This window comes from Ylistrum balloti, unplaced genomic scaffold, assembly GCF_031769215.1.
Source record: "Ylistrum balloti isolate Yb309-2 unplaced genomic scaffold, AGI_CSIRO_Ybal_v1 Utg370470, whole genome shotgun sequence".
NCBI lineage: Eukaryota > Metazoa > Mollusca > Bivalvia > Pectinida > Pectinidae > Ylistrum > Ylistrum balloti.
Genome location: NW_026782309.1, coordinates 697760 through 722224, shown reverse-complemented (window position 1 = coordinate 722224; position 24465 = coordinate 697760). Strand labels below are relative to the sequence as shown.

Below are 24465 nucleotides of genomic sequence, written 5' to 3'. Positions count from 1 at the left end.
TTTTCAAGGCCTAAGTTTATATAGTAGTCCTGCACTTGTTTGTCTCCTGGCAGACAACTCTGATCAGGTGTACATTTCACTAGATAAACCAGTTGACTTTACAGCGTCATATATGCCATATTGATCATCACACTTAACATTGCTTTAAGTCTAAGTGTAACACATGAATTGATCAATGCCAGATCTCTACAGATATCATTTGTCTGTTATACTTCTTCCTAATCAAGACATCAGATGAATCAAACTTTCAAACTTTTTGATGTATTAAAAAAAAGCCCAAAACATAAGCTTTAATGTGTCTTTAATGTTTTAGCCCCAAATACATTTCACATTTTCCACAGATGAACTTAATATCAAAATCATGATAGAGAATAAATATCAAAGTCTTTATAGGGAGGGACAGATTATCAGGATAGAGAGGAATTCATCATAAATCATTATAGAAAGGGGTTTTGAATAAGGTAGATACTGGTTTGGATACGTTATACTGTATGTAATATTGTATGTTTCTGAATTGTTCGTTTGTTTGACTGAAATTTCTCAGGACTCTAACCTAGGGGTTGGATATGAAGACATTCTATGTTGTGTTACTGGGGTATGTCTTTGTGATATACAATGTAGGTACATGTAATATGTCTAGCTAATTAGATAATTAGATAGTTAGGGTGATTAAATGTTGTTAGATCATTTAGCCAAATGGGTCAAGGTCATTGTAAGATTGACATTCATAGTTTAAGGTCAATCACTTTAAAGTCATAGTTGAACCAATTAGTTTTTTTACTTACTAGTTCAGTGAATATGCTACTTCATATCAAAAGTCTCAATATCAATAGCAGCTAATCAGCTTAACAAATGTGGGTTGGTCAGGCCGGAGATCGAGAAAATATTGTGATTAGACATATACATAATCTATGTTCTCAACATATGGCTCTGTCGTGAATTTCCATTTCATCAGCGTATAGAAAATGAGGTTTTTAAAATCCTCAGAATGATTTTGATATACATCTCCCATGTTGACTAGGTGATTGTCCTCAGTTTACAAAACACGATTATTTATTCCTCAATCACATAAGCTTTCTCAAGGAGTTAGTGGTAAGGTGTTGACATGTACTGACATTTCTCTCAATACACTAGTATGGCACTTGTATGGAACATTCATAAATGCAAGACCTTGGGAGAACTTATAATGCTAAACTAAAGAACTATTAAAAAAGGAAATTTTAATTATAGCCTGTATCTTATATTACGTTCTGATTTACACATGATTAAATCGTTTGAAAAAGACTGATGCAAAAATTGAATTTCTCATTTCTGCAGACACAGTAGAGTATACATGCAGAGACATGAAGCTAGGGTATGAATAATAAACCGGGCAAATAACAGACTATAAAAAATTGTTTACTTGTATGCTTGTATTAAAGTTGAGTGTTAAAAATGGAACATCCATAGTAAGTATTCCAGTAGTTAGTGTCCTGGCCTCCAGTAGTGTGTGTTCTAGCTGTCACCAGTTTTATACTGTCCCTGTGGTGATAAAGTGATTTTGTGTCCAATATCAGGGATCTGCTGACCAGCTCCATAGTTGTGAAAAGTAGGGGTAATATAAACGTCTGATTTGATGTTGTTCTATATCTTACTTTTATATCGCTATTTATGGTGAAGTTTAAATGTTAACTTGATGTTTCTGATTTTTATGAACTATAATACCAACAAAGTGAACCAGTTGGACAGAACGCTTAGTACACTAAGTTGTGTGGTATTTCAACAGATGTAGAAATAGGATTGTTACTTCTGTGTTTTATTTTCTCTATACAAAACAGATTTTGGTGTACGTTATTGTAAATCTGTTTTTTTATTTAAGACTTAACTTTCCTATCTTAACTGTTTCTCAGGTCCCTATGCCAATGGAAACCCAGATATGGTGTTAAAACGGCAGAAACAAAAAATGGGAAGTCATCAAGTCAAGTCAAAGCCTGTAGGAGATGCTAGCCTGGATGATACAGCTGGTAAGTCTAACATGTCCTGTCACTTATCAGGTTACATAGGTATGTTAAGAACAATGATATATTTAAATGGAGTTTTATATCTTTAGGATGTTTTCTGTCATTTAGATTGGTTTGTTTTTGTCACCAGGTGACCTGCCAACATCCATGTCCAGAAGTAAGACCATGCCCACCCTTGGCCGTCCTAAGATATCTCGTAAAATGCCTGCCACTTCCAACCCCTCAGGTGTTATCAGCACAGATCGGCTGAAGCACGCCAAGGAAACAGCAGAACGAGCAATCAAGGTGTGTAAAACGATATGATGTGGACAATATATGTTTGGTGCAAGGTCATCGTAACAATAGCTCAAGGTCACATCTTCAATGTTGGTCAAGGTCATTCTAAGACTGACAAGCTCATAGTTCAAGGTCGCTAGATACTAATGTTGTAGGTTAATGCTGATGGGCCTTTGATCATAACACTATCATGACTTTACAGTTGTTTCTGCACTGATTGTTCAAAAATATGTCACTTGGTTTTTTTTTAAACCGAAATCATATATTTCAATTATTGTAATTTGTAGCAACGAAAGATCTTCACCATTCAAGGAGGATATTCTGGGGTAAGACAAAGTCTACGTAAGAGGGGCTGGGTGGAAAAGTTCTATCGAATCCAAGGACCACCCAAGAAAACTCGGCGGAAACGTAGAAAAACTGTAGATGGAGATGATGATTCAGATGATGATGATGATGATGATGACGATGATGATGACGATGATGATGATACAGATAGTGATAGTATGTAAACCTTTACTACCTCCATTGTGATCTCACTTAATTGTTGTATTCTGCCTCTACTATGTATATAACAAGGCTATAAATAGCACAGCTATCAATGACTATGGTGAGAAGTTCCTCCAGATTCCTGGTACACGTAGAAGATTTCTCTATTTCCAGTTTTATTTCAGGAGGCTTATTTCATACCATATAAGTCCAGGCTGTGGTGGCAAAACTGTGATATATTAGACTAATTACTGAGTCTTAACTTTTCATGCTGATATTAAGAATAGACTTAATCTATAGTACAATAGCTGATATATACAATAGAGAAAGTCTGTAATCCTGTATAAGTCATCCAATCCCCATCATCAACTTCCCTATTGATCATAGAAAACATTCTCACACACACACACTATATGTGGATTAGTTTCTGTCATGGTATTAACTCTACTATCGATTCTTATCCTCAGGAACAAACTCACAGGCACTAATTAATTATACTTGTAATGACAGGAATACTGTTTTGTACACCTCACACTCCACCATTATACTGTACACCTCACACTCCACCATTATACTGTACACCTCGCACTCCACCATTATACTGTACACCTCGCACTCCACCATTATACTGTACACCTCACACTCCACCATTACACTGTACACCTCACGCTCCACCATTATACTGTACACCTCACACTCCACCATTATACTGTACACCTCACACTCCACCATTATACTGTACACCTCACACTCCACCATTATACTGTACACCTCGCACTCCACCATTACACTGTACACCTCGCACTCCACCATTACACTGTACACCTCGCACTCCACCATTACACTGCACACCCCGCACTCCACCATTACACTGCACACCTCACACTCCACCATTACACTGTACACCTCACACTCCACCATTACACTGTACACCTCACACTCCACCATTACACTGTACACCTCACACTCCACCATTATACTGTACACCTCACACTCCACCATTACACTGTACACCTCGCACTCCACCATTACACTGTACACCTCACACTCCACCATTACACTGTACACCTCGCACTCCACCATTACACTGTACACCTCACACTCCACCATTATACTGCACACCTCACACTCCACCATTATACTGCACACCTCACACTCCACCATTATACTGTACACCTCGCACTCCACCATTATACTGCACACCTCACACTCCACCATTATACTGCACACCTCACACTCCACCATTATACTGCACACCTCGCACTCCACCATTATACTGTACACCTCGCACTCCACCATTATACTGTACACCTCGCGCTCCACCATTATACTGTACACCTCGCACTCCACCATTATACTGTACACCTCGCACTCCACCATTATACTGTACACCTCGCACTCCACCATTACACTGTACACCTCCACCTCGCACTCCACCATTATACTGTACACCTCGCACTCCACCATTATACTGTACACCTCGCACTCCACCATTACACTGTACACCTCGCACTCCACCATTACACTGTACACCTAACGCTCCACCATTATACTGTACACCTCACACTCCACCATTACACTGTACACCTCACACTCCACCATTACACTGTACACCTCACGCTCCACCATTATACTGTACACATCACGCGCCACCTTTATACTTTACATCTCACACTCCAACATTATACTGTACACCTCACCATTACACTATACACCTCACAATTCACCATCACATTTGGTGAATCACACACCGTTTCATTATACAATGCACTGTACATATCATATGCAGCTATCGTACATGTCTTTGTGTTGTAACAGTAAATAACTCACACCCTTGTTAAATATTGATTTATTTAAATCTATTTTAAATACTTGTGGTTTAGGGCTGATATTTTTTGCTATAGTAAAACTGCTCAGGTATAATTTTGTAGGTAATTGTGTTACCTGATAAATAGATCTGTGGACGGTGGTTTATGTATATTGTGCACACCAAATACACCTGTACATTGACACCTACCAGGCTTAAGAGTGTTAATGCACATTCAGGATAATAATTATGTCACCGTTCTGTGGCCTGGTAATAATAACATTAAAGCAATTTGGTGTAACTAGGGACCTTTGACAGCTGGCTTTAACAAAAGTGTAGCTGGTGAAAAAGATGATTGGGAAATGGCACTCAATGTAGCTACAAATGTATCTCAGTCAGTAGAAATTATCTCTTACATTTTCCGCAGAATGTTTCTTTTTTTTATTATGCCTCTGTCATTTCACGGTCGAGTGTGTTAATTTAAATATCTATGTATATATGATCAATGAAGTAATAGCTACAGTATGGACAGGCAAATTGTCAAATTTTCGAGGCAATCTGCCCTTTTATCAAGGCACAAATACGACATAAATTACCTCACATAGGTAGAACATAAAACAAATACAAAGTTATAAATCTTAATCGAGAGCGGTGGTGTAATATATATATTGTGTTACCTCGTCTATTATCCTTTCCTAATTCTGCTTCTACTGATTTCCTCTTCAATAGATAGTATGTAGGACTGTATTTTGAAGTTGTTGTATAATGATAATATGTAAGTTAAGTTCTAATTTGACATCGTCAATATTTATAAGTAAGAACATTTTAGAGCCTTGTCCAACTCAAGTGGGGATTAAAAAGCAAATAAGCAGCCCATTTTATTTCAAATTCTTTACCATAAATCTTACAAACAGGGCTTCAATTTTATTTGGTGAGTCATGAGTACACCTCTTGCCAAAGTCAATCTTACTGAAAAGGTCACCACTTTGGTTGCTAGGGGAGGTATTCGTGTGAATCACGTTGCTTTGACATTTTTTTTCCTGTGGTGGAGACTGATTTATTAGTTTAATAAAATAAGAAGTATAAAATAAAACTTTAGTAAACATATGTAAGTGTAGAGCAATATACAGGTGTACTAGGTAACTACCAGGACAATATAATTCTCTAGGCTTACACCATGGACATGTCTAAACAGACAACTAAGCATCATCAATGACTTTTCTTTATCAAAGTTATATTTGTTACAAAAAATTAATCACTTACTACTTCATAAAATTATATTTCTTATGTAGAGAAAACTATTGATTTATAAATAAAGGAATATTTATCACAGAATTAATGACTTATTACTTATCTAAAATTCTCTTTATCACAGAAAATTGATGACTCATTAGTTAAAATGATATTAATCACAGAGAATTAATCAATATATGACTCTTTGTAGATGATCAGCCGAAGATAGCTCCGTGGGATGAGGATGATGGAATCTACGGTATCATGGTACGTCTCCTCAAACTGATCTCTGTAAACTCCAGTCACAAGTGACTGAAACATTTGTTTTATCTAGATTGAAGATATTGGAAAAATATGTTGTCTGATAGTTATCAATAGTATTACTATCTTGTAAAAAGTTGGTTTTTTTTACCAAAATCGTTATTATTTGCACTGAAATGAAATATGTTATTTTCGTTACAAACATCATACACCAGATATATAAAGTGACTTATATAAAATGGACCTTGAAATTTGGTGATAAAAGAAGTAGGAAATAAATATAATGTCTATGTACATTTTAAAACATTTTGAAAAATGATCTCTGTTCCATTAAACCAATGATAAATCTGATGACTTTACAAATAACTAGCTTTCATCATCAAATGTTTTATGTGAAGTTTGTTACTTAAAAAAATTTTAATTTCATCAATGGTGTTACTTTGAAAATTAAAAAAAAATTAACAATGCTGTCATTTTTCAGTCACGTATCGTTCGTAATGTCAACCCTACATTTATCTGGGTGCTGAAGAGAGACATCGTGGACTACAGATTCCTTACTAAAGACCAGATGGTGAATCACTTCTGTAAAGCTGGGTCGTTCACAACAAAAGTAAGTCAGCTCACAGGATTCCTTATATATAACACATATTATTCTGAGAGACTCTGGAGTTCTATGTAAGGGAGATAATTAGTTTCACAGACAAGTTCTAACCCAACTTTTACACTTTTTATGTATATATATGTGTGATTATCCATTTTCTGTTAAAAGAGATGTTTTATATCTATATGACCCTCTGTTTCAGGTTGGTTTAACAGTCAATATGAGAAATGTGCCGTGGTTTGACAATTCGGATCCTGAAGGATTTTTCCCTCGATGTTTTCGTTTAAGTCATGAAGAAGAAAAAAATGCTTTTATAGGTAAATTTTATAGTTTTGTGACAAGTTCTCTTTAGATAGTAATGTTTTATATGCCTTTTCACTGTGTACTGTTGATATACTATAATAGTGAACACCTAAACAGTTGGTTGCTGGAGTACAGAGTACATGCAATATTTGTTGGAATTTAATTATATGATAAGGTTCATGAAATTGCCTTAAGAATGATGTATAAACATTTTGAGTGAAGCCACAGACAGTTCAGGTATCAGGATAAATCTATATGCCCTTGGTTTTAGGCTGTTTTTTTTCATATTGATATACTGAAATTCATAGAATTTAGTAAGTAGTTCAGTATTACAATTATATGGATAATAATTATGACATTGATAAAACATTATTTGACAGATGATTACCGTCAGACAGCCTGCATGAATGTGCTTAAAGCTGTCAGCGCCCACTACATGGAGGCTGGACTTTCAGAGGGAGGCGGCGATGAGGAGGAGAAACGTGATGTTGGTAATGAGAAGGAGAGCTCCACTCCCTTCATCTGTACTGACCCTGAATGTACGCGTTCACGACCAGGAAACAATTCTGGAAATTTGTGTGTACACGCACTAGAGAAACAGAAACTGCTGGAGAGGGAGAAATCTGAGCTTAAGGATAAAGTGCCCAATCTGCCGAAAGGTAAAAATTTATATCTAACGTCGATATAGTACGACAAAACAAAATACAAAGAAATGTTAGTACAAAAAACATGTTTCAATAACATAAAACATGATTGTGTTTTGAGAATCGGTACTTCATATCTTGTTTGATAGATTTCAGAAGTGACTAGCATTTAGTGAAAACATGGAATGTTATCCTCTTATTGACTGTTTCAGTGTCAACGTCAAGGTCGGACAAGTCAACCTCATCATTTAAAAAATTAATGAAGAAGAAGAAACGGGTAGTAGTTCCACTCCAGTGCCTCGAGCGTGCCATGCAGCAGTGTGAACGGTACTTGGAGGAGAAGGAGCATGATGACATTGATGTCATGTCAGCTGTAAGTCTTAATATTTATTTGTAAGGGAAATAGAAACTGATATAATTGATTTACACCTTGTGAAAATAAAACAATAATACTTTTATCTTATATGTTGTCAGAGAGAACTTGCTCTGATCTAATTGTGGTGTCACAGGGATAGTTAAAAATTTAGTGAAGAAACAGCAATTGAAAACAAACTATAAAGTCATATATAGAAAATAATCTCATTTACCTGTAGACAATCTGTTTTCTGATAGAATTTATTGTTTTTATAACAGACCAATGAGCTGACACAGGCACAGTGGGACGAGTTATTGGTGTGGTACTACCAGCTGTGCCAGTGAGTACATACATGGGTTATTTTGTTCTGTTCTTTCTCTCTATCTCCCAGTTCTCCTTTATGGATCTTGGGCATTATGTGTGATATATTAAAAAATAAAGTCTCTTCATGTACACACAGAAATGACTCTACACTTGGTCGTGTGAAGTTCTGATATACCATATATGCTTGGTATGTTAGGACTTCATGGAGCTGCTCTGTTTGATGTTCTGTAGTTTAGTTACTTATCCTGATGTATGCAGAGTTATGTCCCTTTGTTAGTTTTTGGACTAGGGATTATAATTTACAGTATTTTATATTTGTATACAAAATAACATTTTGATCCTGACAGTCTGTATTGCGTATATTCTGTTATAATAACATTTTCTTTGACTCAAAAGTAGTGGGATGGAATAATTACATGACATTATGTAGCAGTCAATGTTATTTCTGATGAAACTCTAACAAATATGATTCAGGATTTAAGATAATTTTTTTGATGTGGTAATTATTACAATATGAACCATGTTACAGTGATGGAGGTGTGATCTCTGGTGTACCTGAGAACATGCTGACAGAGGTGGAGAATCTCACCAATCGTCTCAAGTCAAAACACACACAGTATGAACTAGATGGAATGAGGAATGTATGGATTGTTAAACCTGGTGCCAAGTCACGGGGCAGGGGTAGGTATTACAGGGCAGGGGTAAAAATAGAGGGACAGGGGTAGGCATTACAGGGCAGGGGTAAAAATAGAGGGACAGGGGTAGGATTACAGGATAGGGGTAAAAATTACAGGGCAGGGGTAAAAATAGAGGGGCAGGAGTAGGTATTACAGGGCAGGGGTAAGTATAGAGGGGCAGGGGTAGGTATTACAGGGCAGGGGTAAAAATAGAGGGACAGGGGTAGGATTACAGGGCAGGAGTTGGTATTACAGGGCAGGGGTAAAAATAGAGGGGCAGGAGTTGGTATTACAGGGCAGGGATAAGTATAGAGAGGCAGGGGTAGGTATTACAGGGCAGGGGTAAAAATAGAGGGGCAGGGGTAGGATTACAGGGCAGGGGTAAGTATAGACGGGCAGGGGTAGGTATTACAGGGCAGGAGTAAATAGAGGGGCAGGGGTAGGATTTACAGGGCAGGGGTAGGTATTACAGGGCAGGGGTAGGTATAACAAGGGTAGGGGTAGGTATTACAGGGCAGGGGTAGGTGTTACAGGGCAGGGGTAGGTATTACAGGGCAGGGGTAAAAATAGAGGGGCAGGGCTAGGGTTACAGGGCAGGGGTAAAAATAGAGGGGCAGGGCTAGGGTTACAGGGCAGGAGTTGGTATTAAGGGGAAGTGGTAGGTATTTGTAGGGCAGGGGTAGGTATCATGGGGCATGGGTAGGTATTACAGGGCAGGGGTAAGTATAGAGGGGCAGGGGTAGGTATTGCAGGGTAAAGGTAGGTATTATAGGGCATGAGTAGGTATTACAGAGCAGAAGTAGGTATTACAGGGCAGGGGTAGGTATTACAGGGCATGAGTAGGTATTACAGAGCAGAAGTAGGTATTACAGGGCAGGGGTAGGTATTACAGGGCAGGGATAGGTGTTACAGGGCAGGGGTAGGTATTACAGGGCATGAGTAGGTATTACAGAGCAGAAGTAGGTATTACAGGGCAGGGGTAGGGATTAAGGGGCAGTGGTAGGTATTTGTAGGGCAGGGGTAGGTATCATGGGGCATGGGAAGATTGTCTTGTGATCATGAAAGATATATATGGTATGTTATTATATGTGCCGATATTCATTCCCCGTCTCATGGATTCAACATTTGGATGATAACTCCTATATAATTCATCACTAGTTTTGTTACCAGAAGTAGTTTCAGACATGGCCTACAAGTACTATCTATTACATACCAATTACTTATTCTATCCTATGATTACAAAGTATTTCATTCAGTGTCATTCTTTGTTTAGGAATTGTGTGTTATGATAAATTGGATGATATGCTGAAACTAGTCAACAGTCAGGTGGTGAGAAAGGACAACAAATATGTTGTACAGAAATACATAGGTGAGTACTAAGTTACAGTCTTAAACTTCATATTTAATTGTTTGTAAATGTTTGTATAGAATTTTCATAGGTAACTTTTTACCTCTATTCTAACAATGTCATTAGCATGCATGACAATGTAAAAATTTAATACCGTCATGTGTAAATGCAAAAATGTTGTTGTTTTTTTTGTATACAAATTTACATTTGTTTGGTCTGTTTAAAGTCAGTTTAGTTTTCTGTATTTGCCTGAAGCATACTCAGTATTTTAGCAATCACAGTGGTTGATATAAGTTTATAGGACCAAGCGACCTTGTATTACAGAGCGCCCCCTGCTGATTTACAACTGTAAGTTTGACATACGTCAATGGTTCCTGGTAACAGACTGGAACCCTCTGACCCTGTGGTTCTACCAGGATAGCTACCTCCGATTCTGTTCCCAGGAATATACCCTTGATGATTTTGATGAGTCCATTCATTTATCGAACAATGCTATACAGAAAAATTATAAGAACGGCCAACGAAATTCCAACCTGCCGTCAGACAACATGTGGACACATGAACAGTTCAAGGACTACATCAAGTAAGGAACCTTATAGAGCTGTAAAGTGACCATCAGTGAACAAGGAAATGTTCACAAATTACTGCTATACTAATGTACTTTTTGTCTTCTGTTGTACAACATCAGTATATGTTTTGGTTTAACAGAATATGTAAACAAAATAACTTTCTTTCCATGCCCGCAGATTGAGAGATCAGGGGCCTTTTGTTTTTGTGGTGTTTGTTTGTTTGTCTGTTATCAACTATAACCTTGCCCATAGCTTTTGCACCATAAGAGGTAGGGTTTTTATATTTGGCATGTATGTTTCTTGTGACAAGACCTTTCTGTTGGTACCACAATTTTTCACCATGTGACCTTGATTTTGACCTTTGTCTACATTTGAAAAAATATTAGCATTGGCCATAACGCAAATTTTGATCATGTGACTTTGACCTGAACTATAGCACTGTTAGAGGTAGGCTTCAATATTTGACCGAGTTACAATGCTTGAACTTAGAAAATTTCCAAGAATTCACAAAGTGTGCATGTAATTAGCAAATGCCTTACACAGTATAGTTTTAATGTCCCAAATCAGAGGGGGCATAGTGTTTCATAGACACATCTTGTTCAAAATCTTTTAATTTGTCATTAATTTTAATGGAATTGGTTTATACACGAAGAAATGCAAGGTACTGCAGTCATCATTCATAACAGATATAACATATATGTAATACTGTACTAAATTTGTTTATACTTAAACGTGACTTGTCTGTAAAACCTGCCTCCAAACGTAATCATGACATGAAGTATGATAATGATTTGCAGGACAAAGAACAAGGGGAATCTGTTTGATGAACTAATTTATCCTGCGATGAAGAAGGCCATCATCTGTTCACTGTTATGTACACAGGATCTGATTGAATATAGAAAGGTAAGACAAACATTTACAGAACTGTAACAAGAAAACCAGAATTGGTACCTTCATAGGTGTTTTTCTCAGGAACATTTAGAATAACAGACATATATATATATACATATATATATATATATGTTAATTTGACTCGTGTTAACGTTTCTATTTTCAGTCTTCGTTTGAGCTATATGGTGCTGACTTTATGTTGACGGATGATTACCGTCCGTGGTTGATAGAGATCAATTCTAGTCCCAGTATGGAGAATAGCACGGCGGTCACCTCTCGGCTGTGTAATAATGTTCTAGAGGACACCCTCAAAGGTTAGACATGTTGTGTATTACTCCTAGTTCTCAAAGGCAATATAAGCTACATATTAAACACCTCAATACGTCAAGAAAAATATGGTACTTGCTGATAATGTGTTTTGATTTTCTTAAATATCTTTTTAATTTTTGGAGCCTCTTGCTTTAATGCTGATAATGTGTTTTGATTTTCTTAAATATCTTTTTAATTTTTGGAGCCTCTTGCTTTAATAAATTCAATCTCTGTTTTAAAATCCCATCGTTATTTAGTGAAATCAAATGTTGTTTGGTACATTATTACAGTTCTGAGATATAAATGTTGAGTTTCATGTGTTCCAGTGGTGATAGACCGCAAATACGACAGAAATTGTGATGTAGGTCGGTTTGAATTAGCCTACAGACAGCCAGTGGTAACTGTTCCACCCTACATAGGGATCAGTTTGTGTGCGGAAGGCACTGGTGTCCGTAAGCCTGTTGGATTTGTGAAACGACCAGCAGAAAACGGTGATGGACAACATTACTTTTCCCCTCGGAAAAATCAGGGTAACCAGGACAACAACAAGGACTCAAATAATAAGAGTTTTACCTGTACAGGTGTGACTCGTCGGCCGCGGAGTGAGAACAATGACAGTGTCACCCACAAAACCACAACTGTTAACTCGGCACCAGCCAAGGCAACCAAATCATCCAATCAGGAGGCCTCTTCTGTCTATTATCACGCTGCACGTAATCAGCGCAAGAACAATATGAACAGTAATACTAAAAACACTGTATCCGCTAATATCAGAAAGTCACCAACAACAGGCAACAGCCATGTTATACTGTCCAGTAGTAACTCCAGCAATCACTCGGACTCAGACCGGGGAGGAGACAGGGATGTCACGCGGGATGTGTCTGTGTTTAATAAGGAGAACAATCACCCACTGCAGGCTTCATCTTTTCCTCGACCAGAAAAGTCATCTTCTCTACCATCGACCATGGGCAGTAATTACATCACAAGCATGCCAGGCAAAAAAATTGTGTCAAAGACTTCTGTGTCAAGTAACTACAGTATTCCTGCTGACAAGTTGGATCGACCTACACTGGCAGTGAACAATGTAGAATCTACAGATCTACAGACTATCAAACCATCAGCCTCCAACTCTTCTAACACAAAAGGTAATAAAGAATTACAAACCATGTACAGGTTGGCTGGTTTTCCAGCGAACAGAGCTCCCAGGATTCAAAAACGAGGGCATGTGCACTCTCGGCCAATTGGACATCACATTCGCAAGCAACGTGATTATGCCAGGCGGCCTGAGGTCAGGATAAAGTTTCCTAAAGTACCCTATGCTAGTATCAATGTTAGTTTCAATGAAAATATCACACCAAAGCTGAAATACTTCAACCTAGACAAAGAGGATGATGATATGTTCCAGCCAGAGTTGGCGGTGGTGACACGTTAGATGCACACTGGGTCACACACATATTCTGTATTATTGTTTGATGTAGGTCACTATAGCATTGTTTTCGTACTTTTATGTGAAATATTCTTTAGATCAGACACCATCCATTTGGCTGTGAAACTTACTACTTCCAACTTCCTGACTTCAGCTTACTATAGGTCCAGATTAATTCTCTCCAATAGCTGTGTATGTTCTCCAGCTACTTATTATGTATGTTATTGTCAGTGACACATACAGAAATATACCAACATGGCTGACATAAATTCTACCTGATGTTTAAAATCAAAGGTCTTGATAGAATTATCTTCTCTTCAACCTTGGAAATCGTCATGACATAACTGACAGCTCTTTACAAACTGGGGGACATGTAAAATTAACTGTAGTATGTTGGAATATGTTTTCTCCATCGTTATCCTGTAATATGCCCACCCTTATTGCTCAAAGTTACCGGATTATTTTTTTTTTTAACAGACATGGGCTTATTGCTAGATAAATATGGAAAAAAATAAGTTTGTGATTGGTCAGTATTTTATGTCTGGAGCCAGACAAAAGGATGACAGCAAGTCTTTGATTTAGTCATGACATATTCTGAAGGTGTGTACAAGAACATATATATTAAGAGCAAAGGCTTGGTTTTTAAATTTGATTTTCACTATTAACATATCTATAGCTGACAGTATTCTTCCACTTCACAGCATATACATAAATTACACTATAAACAACACATACACTACATTATAAACAACACTTACATTACACTGTAAACAACACATACATTACACTGTAAACAACACATACACTACACTATAAACAACACACACACTACACTGTAAACAACACATACATAACACTTTAAACACACATACATTACACTGTAAACAACACATACATTACACTGTAAACAACACATACAGTACACTATAAACAACACATACATTAAACTATAAACAACACATACACTACACTATAAACAACACATACACTACACTATAAACAACACATACATTAAACTATAAACAACACATACACTACACTATAAACAACACATACATTACACTATAAACAACACATACATTAAACTATAAACAACACATACATTACACTGTAAACAACACATACAGTACACTATAAACAACACATACATTAAACTATAAACAACACATACATTATAAACAACTACACTACGCTATAAACACATACAACACATACATTAAACTATAAACTATAAAACAACACATACAACACATACACTATAAACAACACATACACTACACTATAAACAACACATACATAAACAACACATACACTATAAACAACACATACACTACACTATAAACAACACATACATTAAACTATAAACAACACATACATTAAACTATAAACAACACATAGATTACACTGTAAAACAACACAGACATTACAATATAAACAACACATACATAACACAATTTACAGCACATAAATGTCTCATACAGCTAGCTGTTTCTGACACATTATTTCTGGACTGTGATTTCCCTACCTTCTAGTGACACTATTTCATTCATAAAAATTTAACCATGTTGTGGGATACAAAAAGCACTGCTTTTATTGTCAAAATAACATTGTCAGATATATATATCCTATCTGATTGGTTGTCTGCACAGCCAACTCATACATGAGCTTAGTATAGCTAAATGTATAGAGTTATCACAATAGGACTTTAGCAGTTGGTTGTTCATTCAGTACAACAGAAACTTTGAAAATATATCACAAATAAGGCTTTATCAGTGAAAACTCATCAGTTATGGGACATTGTTTGGTTGCATTTACAATTTTAAAATCAAGGGTATAATAAATGGGTAATTGTCTCTGGGTTTATTTATGCTTCATCACCTCAATTGTTTGTAATTTATATAATTGTAATTTCACCATAGAACAAATACTGTAGGAATTTAAGTAGAATGTATGTGTACATTTACAGACAATATTTACACATACAGAAAACTATACATGTACATCATTTTCTAGCGAATTGATCACATCAATGACAGTTATCACAATGAACTCTTTCAATAGGGCACAATTATTGACATATTCTATTACTTGGGCATTTTCTCGTAATTTTGATATATCATGTGTAGGTAGTTTAATTTTCTAGCTATGGAAATTAGATTAAAGATATAAAAAATTTGAAAGATAGCTATACCCTTCAACACCATGCTGAAGCATTTTGTAGGCATATCAACAAACCAAATATTAGCAAAGACAAATTCAAATGGTATTTTGCAGTTAAGAAACTGATATTATAAGAAATCACTAACGCAAGCATGAATGCATTTAATTAGTACATTGTAGCAGTTACTTAAGGCAGATTCAAGTGATTACTTACCTGTAGTAGGGGCTACGATTTGTATACTGACAGCCAAACTAGATGTACTGCAACTGGTACTTATGTATTTAATGCCTAACAAACGGTGTCAAAAAACCTTTTCTATTGTAGACATGTTTGCAGCAAAATTATTGTATCTCAAAAAACGGCTTTAGTTTTTACAGTAATGTATTATATCATTGGTTACATGCACCTTGAAATATAATACAACCCGAGTAGATTTTAAAATTTTAATCATGGCACCCTTTGCTAGTTTATCTCAGGACCCTGTAGATATAGTAAGGTAGTTGAAGTATTAACAGCAATGGTGAATTGGGTGTTCCTACAACCATTCTCACACCCAACCTCTTCAGTACCATCTATTAACTTAGGTAGCTAGTATTATTAAAACTATATCCCATGCTATTACATATGCATGTATCATGAAGCTGTTTCCCGATCTATACATAGACCTAACTGTCTTCTCCAACGATTCAATGACATCATTCATGGTGACATCAACATAAACCTCATTATAATCTGTCTCAGATTACCTGAGTTAGGTGTCTACATGTTTCAGCTGTGTGTGATGTCTGTTTGGTACCTACCTGTGTTAATGTTTGATACCGTCACACGTGTCTACATGTGTCTACATGTGTCTGATGTACACTTGTCCTATATGCATTTACATGGATGTTTTGGTTATCATACACCACTACCTGTGGTAGCTGTTTTTAATTGATATTTTCTATTTTCCCACACTTCAGGAAAATACAAAAAAGGCAGGTGTTTCATGAGACATTGGCAAATAAGTTTTCACTGACATTTAACTGGTTGCCTACCAATGTCAGTTGTATTTGTCGCACACTTTTGTGTACTGTCTTTGTGTCTTCCTGTGTCAACAATGTCTGATGTTTGATGTGTCTAGTACCATTTGTGTCTTTTGTATCTAGTTACATGTGGCAGCTGTGTCAGCCTTCATGTAATATGTCTTTGGAGTCACTGTGTGTCTGGTGCCTAGCCGTGTCCTAGGTTATAGTGCTTACATGTGGCAGCTGTGTCAGCCCTCCATGTGATTTGTCTTTGGAGTCACTGTGTGTCTGGTGTCTGGCTGTGCCCAATGTATCTGGTGCCTAAATTTATTCAATCCATGTATTCGTTGATGGTGTCTAGACATCTGTCTGATTCCATGGTTTGTGTTTGATGCTCACCTATATGTTAGTTGTGTGTGCCCCTGTGTGTTGTGAATAACCCAAACATGTATTTGGTACCTACTTATGTATTTGCGATGGGTATAAAATCCTGTCGTACATGGTGTCTAACTTATCATCATCCTAGGACTGTATCATAAGTTAAGGAATCATTCTCAGCTATCGATTGTACATTGATTTTTACTTTGTCTGGTAATCACTTTGACCATTTTCCACAAATGTGCTTGTCCAAATTTCATTGGACGTCATTTCTTGCCTTACAGAAAACTATTCTATTTTCCAATGTTTTCAGGATTGTACTTACCATATACCAGTATCTGATCAATCATCGTCACCATCATCAACATCATGTACAATTGTTCTCATTTCTCCAGCAGCAGGTGTTTCCTCATGTGACCTGTAAATGATCGTGATGGCTTTAGTCGGTTTATAGATACATGTAATGTGATCCCAGCTTGGGAAGTATGGGTCATTTTGTTTACATTTTGGTATCCTTGCTCTGTTATTTTATTGTATATTTTCAAAATTGATATATAAAGGCCAAACATAAAGTGACTGTCTATTTATTTTAAGGGAAAAGACGTCGTAAGAAACGAAAAGATGGAGACCGCACACATAGTTTGAATACATCGCAGCGTCCGGTCAAACTACAGTTGACCAAAGCCTCCCCTTATGTGAAGGTTCACAACCTTCCTGCAATCAAGGTTCATGTCATGGACGAGCATATGCAAGCTCAAGTTCACGATTTATTCCATATTGCTTGACATATAATGAGATTTTCACATAGAGAGGCTTTGGCACGTGGTATTGGTGAGGGTGCATTCAGTATATTTGCATGCCATTACTGGGGCTTATCATGTCTATGCCAACTCGCCAGGACATACAACACACAACCAACTCACATGTACCTCTCAAAGCAAAGTTGTAAAGAAATTCTAATTCTTTTAAAGAAGATTTTAATAAGAAACATTGTTAAATAAGAGAGTTTACAAGTGAAATGGGCTGTTGTGACGTAGTCTGTAACAGCCTGTCATTGTAGTCATTACTCATATTTCATGTTGTCCCTCCTGGTGCTTCGTCATACCCATCTGCCCAGCAAAACTAACTCAGCAAAATACATCCCCAGGTTGTAGTCCCAAGCTCCCATCAGTGATTAACCTGCATGCTGTCATGTTGCACACCTTGATAACAATCCTATATGTGTAGCATCCCTGGTGGTGGTTAGAATTGGTTTTTTATTGTAAATAGTTCCTTATGTATTCTACATTTGTAGCTTCCTAAGGTGGTAGTCCTACATACCATGGTAAATACATGTATGTGTTTAGTTCCCTTGTTCAGTGATCTTTGTCTTTTCACCCTCTTGTGGTGGTCTTACATATCTTTTGATTCCATGTTAGGTGGTAGCTTGGCCAAGTCATGCTTTCCCTGGTGGTGGTCCGACATACATGCATGTTTTGACTTCCTTATTTGGTGATAACATGACCTAGTCATTGCTTTCCCTAATGTTGATTATAGTACAATGTATAACTTAGTAATATAGCTCCTCCTGGTGGTGGTCCTACATGCATAGCTCTGTTGAAGTAAACAGCTCCCTCTGCTGGCAATCAGAGGTTAGGGCATATGTTCTATTTTCTTGTAATCTGTACATGGCTTATGGAAAACTAATTGAAATGAGATGAAGTTCAAGAAACAGATTTTTGTCATGTTGTCATTGTCCATATCTGATGATGTAAATAGACGTGGGTTCAAATGCTCTGTTTTCATTGATACCAAGTATTTTACACAGGTATGACCTCTACATCATATTGCTTAACATGTTATATATTTTGATTTTTCAGCCATGTTTGCATTCAGTGGCATTTGTGCCATTGCAAGTCATTTCTGTTGGGGATCTTTTTCATTTACTTTCATGTCCATTCCTAAATTAATTGCTTGCAATAGTTCTAATGATGTATACCACTTCTTCATTTTGTATAATATCATGTAATTTACATAACTTTAATGCATTTAATATGCATTAACAGCAATCCTAACCTTCCTGTATTTAAACTTTCAGACTACTTGGGGTACATGCGCCTAAAGTTTCCACTGATTAAGTTTAAGTAGAAAACAACTAGATCCTAAGGTACATGTGTCTGCACGCTGAATCTCAAGTTTGGATTTTTTCTAAATCTAACGATTTACAAACTTTTCTTCCCTAGATTATTTTGCATTAATTTTCTAATAGTTATTATTTTGTTAATTTCTTGACACTAAGACCTCAAATCCTGAACTATGACTAGGTTTTGGATTTAACCAATGGGAACTGACCTATAACTGTTATTTTGTAAAGATTTCCCATCAGTTAAATCAAAATACGTCATTATCAGAGAGAGATGAGATCCTAGAAATTGAGTGATTTTTAGTTGCAATTTAAATGAATCAGTTATTTTTTTAATTTCTATTATTCACTACTACTTGAGTGCATTTCTTGTTTATACTTGTTTTTTTCTCTCAATTTTAAAAGCTGCTTGTAAGTGCCACATTAGAAGTCAATTTTTGTTTTTCCAATCACAGTTAATATCCCTGAATTTGACTTATTTTGTTGAATGTACGTATCTATTTGTTGTTGGAATACTATGGCAAAGATTCATGGTTATGTTGTATTTCAGGTATTGAAGACATGGCGAGTTTCATGATAATGTTGTTCATAAAGTATTGAAGAACTGATTTCATTTGTCTCCACAAGTAATTGTTCGGCTAGCTGGATTGTAGATACCCGGGAGTTCCTTAGAAAGCCAATTTAATATAAAAAGATATTTTTTCTGGGTTAATAATGGTCTAGTCACAGTGATGTATAATTTTATAAAATTTGACATGTGGCTCTTTCTTTTCTCTATTGGGTCTGTGAGTTCCATATCACTCAACACTGGTTAGGAATCTTACAAGGAAAGTACCTGATTTCTCTCAGAAGTGATGTCATTTCAAGTGAAAATACCTCATAGATTTATCAAACAAATGGGTATATATATAAATGGTGGTACAATTAGGTTAACGAATATTTAGGATTCCACTGGACTGAACTAGATTGTATTTTGAGATGTTAGAGACAATTAAGCTGCAAGTTTTTGATGATCTATTTTCAAGCTATCATAGAGAGTATTAACATTCATGTTTGTTTTTTTTCTTTCTTTGAGGCGCTTAAAATATTTGTTTCTTTCATTTGAATATTTTTATAAACTAGATGTTTAATGCTTTTCCTGAAATTCCACACATCTGCTTCATGGACTGCTGTTGTGACATATCCACAAATCCTGCATGCTTCACTATATTTGCTAAAGATCCACTCCATTTCCAGCTACTGTTTTACATAAATTGCTTTTGAGAACGTTTTTTTAATTAGGTAGAAAAACATCCAGTACTGGATTGGTGACATGGTCGATCTTGATACTTGATCTGCATGTACCCATTACAGAAAGTAGACAAGAAAACAAAAAAAAAAGGTACCAACATGTCAACAGAATCTGAATTCAAAATAAACAAAATTAGGGCTAAATATTAACAAAAGAATGATATACAGAGGAAAATGCAAATAAGACCAGGTGTTAGAGAAGGGAAAGTGTCTTCGGCTTCATCGACGACACTCTCCATGTAGAACTTGTCATCCAAGCAAGTAATGTCACTTTCCAATAAAAGAACAAGGCAAGCAATGGAACCACCAGGCAAACAAACGAACATCAACACGTCCGACTTAATATCACACCAGGCAAACAAACGAACATCAACACGTCCGACTTAATATCACACCAGGAAATGGATTATTTCACAACAAGATTATGAAAAAATGTGATAAATTCCATATTATTCATAAACGATATGTCAGGTGTCTTTCTTACTGAAATAACTTTTACATAGCCTCAGATTATTTGTATCATTAGAAAGAATTGTGTTTGTATTTGACTTTACATACGTACTTCATCTGTTCTTGTTATGATGAAGTACATATGTATACCTCCTTAACTCCAATGTTTTAAGGTAAAACAGGCTTCTTTCATATATATGTACCTGAAATAAATCGTATACTTTGGATGATAAAATATTTTGGAAGTTTTAAGCTGTCATTGACACCAATAGTTCTGTGTAGGTGGAGTGTCCCCTCAGTACATTTCTGTTATTCAGTCATCACCATTTTGGCCTATCATTTTTTTTTTTTTTACATTTTTATCTGTTCTATTACAAATTATGCCTGGAAGGTGAAATATATTACCCATCATGCTACAGGGATAGATCTGGCATTAAGGGACTTACCACCACGCCCTCTCAGAAAACAGATCCAGTTACTGTGGTAGAACTAACCAAAACGTAGTACTGAATGCACTAACCCTGTAGATAGAACTAAAAGAGCTGTGGTAGTGATAACATTGTTAAGTACACTGTATATAGTCACACATAGCTGTAGCAGCCAGGTTATATCAATAGAACTGCTTATATTGCTTACATTTCCATGTTCTGAACATTACAAAATGTTAATTATTGTTGATATGAAGAACCTATGCATGTGATTATGGATAAAAAAATCTACATACATTTAAAGAAAATATAAGTTAAATCTACTTTGAAGTACCACTAAATAGTAGTTGTTACTGTGAAAAGTGAAATAGTTGAATCATGTAATTTATTATGTACTGAACTGCATCTGTGGATCATCCTATACTGATCATGGGCTTCTCTACCAATTCACAATAGGCTTCACTTACCCACTGACTTTTGGTTTACCACTTCACATTACTGATGTTGTGTCTGTAACTGTGTTGAAATGATAATGCATTGTTAATATTCACCATATTTATCTTAATTACGATCAAAGCCTTTGTTTTACTGGCACCATGTATAGTTATCATTGTAACACAACTAGGATTAAAATTGGCAATGTATTAGTGAATAAATTTCATGTATCAAGCATTGATTTATATTTTGGATATTGGGTGATCAGTTTCTTTTTTTTAAATTTGCTCAATTAACATTTTACGAATAATCATTCAAATTAATGTAATTCTAATCACATTTTAATAACTATAAATCCTTGTTACACATTTATTGGCGCTAGTGCAAATGTTTATGACATTCCCGATTGTTAATGGAGGCATCAACAGGTATCACAATCATCATCAGATGTGATTTAGTCTGGACATGAAACATCCACAGGCAGTCAAACCACTCCAATGACACAGAAATTAATGTGCTATAAAACAAGTAATAATAAATTTATATGGATATATGATTTCTGATAATTGGGTATAAATATCATTTGATTAAACTTTAATTTAACACAAACTTTTTAATTCAAGTAAGATAAAATGTGACAATCTAGCAGAGATACATGTAATGAAGATTGTGAAACTAAGGTTTGCTATGTGTTTGGTTTTTACTGAGCTAATATTGCCATATTAACACCATTTACTACCAGACTTGCATGTGTGTTCATTTTAAACTCATCTTTGTTACTAATACTGGATCTTCGTCCTCTTTTGTTAACAGGTGTAAGTCCTTTAATTGATGGTGCCTGGGCTCGAACTTGTACCGAGTGTGGGAGCGGCAATAATCTCCATCTTGATTTCAACAAGCCACATTGTAAATGTCGCCAAGATAGTGTGTGTATCCCGCCAGGGTGTGAGCGTTCCCGTAGCGCTCGAGGCTTCTTCCCTCGCCCACGTAGTAGCTACGGATCGCCTAGGCCCCCGAGTGCTTGCTCGAATACAGTGAATGCAAAGAGTGGTAGTTCCTCTACAAGCTTGGCCATAGTTGCAACCGCTGCAAAGACAAACAACAAAATTCTCCTCAAATTTTCTGATGGAGGAATTCAGAGGCCGGTGTCACCAATGAACTCTATTTCAAATCCGCTTCCCAAAATTGTCCGACGTTATATTGGTCGTAAAGTCGCTCAGTGTCACGAAATATCCTCTAGTGCCAATCACATGTCTGCTGTGTTTTTGGACACCACTCAGTTACATAACCCACTCTCTATAGTATCTCATGGGGTCTATAATACATCCAGGTAGTCAACAATCATACACTTAGCCAGTACTTTTGTATTCATTTAAGAGCAAGGTGTATTATATTACCTGTTGAATTTTGATATCAGTAACTAATAACTAATCCGTCTCCACCAACGCACTAAAATCACCCATTCTCATTGCCGCCATAAAAGTTGATATAATACTTTCATTTAAATTACTTTGCAAAAAAAAATATGAAACTGGGTACATTTCATACTTAAAGAAAAAAGATTTGAAAAGAAAGTATGAATAGCAATGAAAAAAGAATTTATTGCAAACAAATGCCTCAAAATCGGTACACGTACTGTTGTAGATATATACGTAGATATTTTGACAAATTAATACCTTATGTATTAGATTTCAGCTATTAGTTTTATATATATACTTTATCAACATTTATTACTTACATTTTAAAACATTTTATTTGTAAGCATATTTTTAGTAAAAAAATATTGAGGAGAACCATCTGCTTTGGTTAAAATACTACACCTTCAGTAGTATTTTTTGCTATGAGCTTGGGCATAATTTTCCCAAACGGATGGTCACTTCAAGCAGTTTTTTTTCTCATCCTGTATGCTTGTATATATTTAACATTTGTAGCAGTTTATTAAAGGAAATTATAAAATGTTTGCTTTTATAGATTAAGAATATCACAAAAAGTAAGAAATTACAAAAAAAAAAAAAAAAATTGCTCAAACATTGGGTACCATGGGTTAATGATAAGTAGGTGAAGCATTGCTTGTGTCTGTGTGTAGAAAGACATGAAGGATTTGCTGTTTGTCAGACGAAGATTTAAATGTACACATTCTTATATCAAGTTGTGCCAAATATCATTTCAATAAATGTGCAAATTTTTTCATGTTGTTTTTTTTTCAACAGTGCATTAAAATGAATTGTTCTTTTTGTATTAATTGTATCAATCTGTTTTGTTTTTTATACTTCATACCCGGCATGTCTCTATCATTTTCACTTCTCTGTTAGCGTTCATTTTATGATCAAGACGATCTGTTTTACAATCATGTATACTGTTTTGAAGTATTCATATTTTGAAATGACAATTTGTTGTGCTATTCTACTACTGTTTTGTAGATTTTGTCCTTATGCTATGCATTTGAGTTACATTTTGAATGACTCTTGGTCTTATGGTTCTGAAGTTCTCCTTAACTGATGCCAGTGTTTTCACAAATGATAGGTTTTACAAAAATAATATTTTTGTTTTTGTTAATTATGTAGTTATTGGTGAGAAACTTTTACCACAGGTCTTTAATAAAAGCTGCTACAAGAATCATTCAAAAATACAGAACAAAGCTAAAAACTCCCATCCTTTACCAAATCTGAATTTGTTTTTAAAGATAC

At 35.9% G+C, this 24465-nt stretch overlaps 1 protein-coding gene across 1 annotated transcript; it reads left to right on the top strand.

Annotated features, from left to right (window-relative positions):
• Positions 1–1915: 1915 nt before the first annotated feature.
• Positions 1916–23308, top strand: LOC132555306 (tubulin tyrosine ligase 3-like). The gene is made up of 16 exons (XM_060219662.1): positions 1916–2003; positions 2131–2285; positions 2564–2777; positions 6014–6069; positions 6545–6673; positions 6867–6981; positions 7348–7626; positions 7824–7984; positions 8245–8306; positions 8820–8971; positions 10241–10336; positions 10640–10898; positions 11682–11787; positions 11942–12089; positions 12411–13229; positions 22592–23308. The coding sequence occupies exons 1-16, from the start codon at positions 1916–1918 to the stop codon at positions 23110–23112; spliced, it is 3360 nt and encodes a 1119-aa protein (XP_060075645.1). The 3' UTR covers positions 23113–23308.
• Positions 23309–24465: the final 1157 nt, after the last annotated feature.

Coding starts and splice junctions, on each gene's coding strand:
- LOC132555306 (XM_060219662.1), top strand. CDS start 1,916: ATGGTGTTAAAACGGCAGAAACAAAAAATGGGAAGTCATCAAGTCAAG. Junction 2,778..6,013: donor TGATGATACAGATAGTGATA/GTATGTAAACCT, acceptor GACTCTTTGTAG/ATGATCAGCCGAAGATAGCT. Junction 10,899..11,681: donor CAGTTCAAGGACTACATCAA/GTAAGGAACCTT, acceptor AATGATTTGCAG/GACAAAGAACAAGGGGAATC.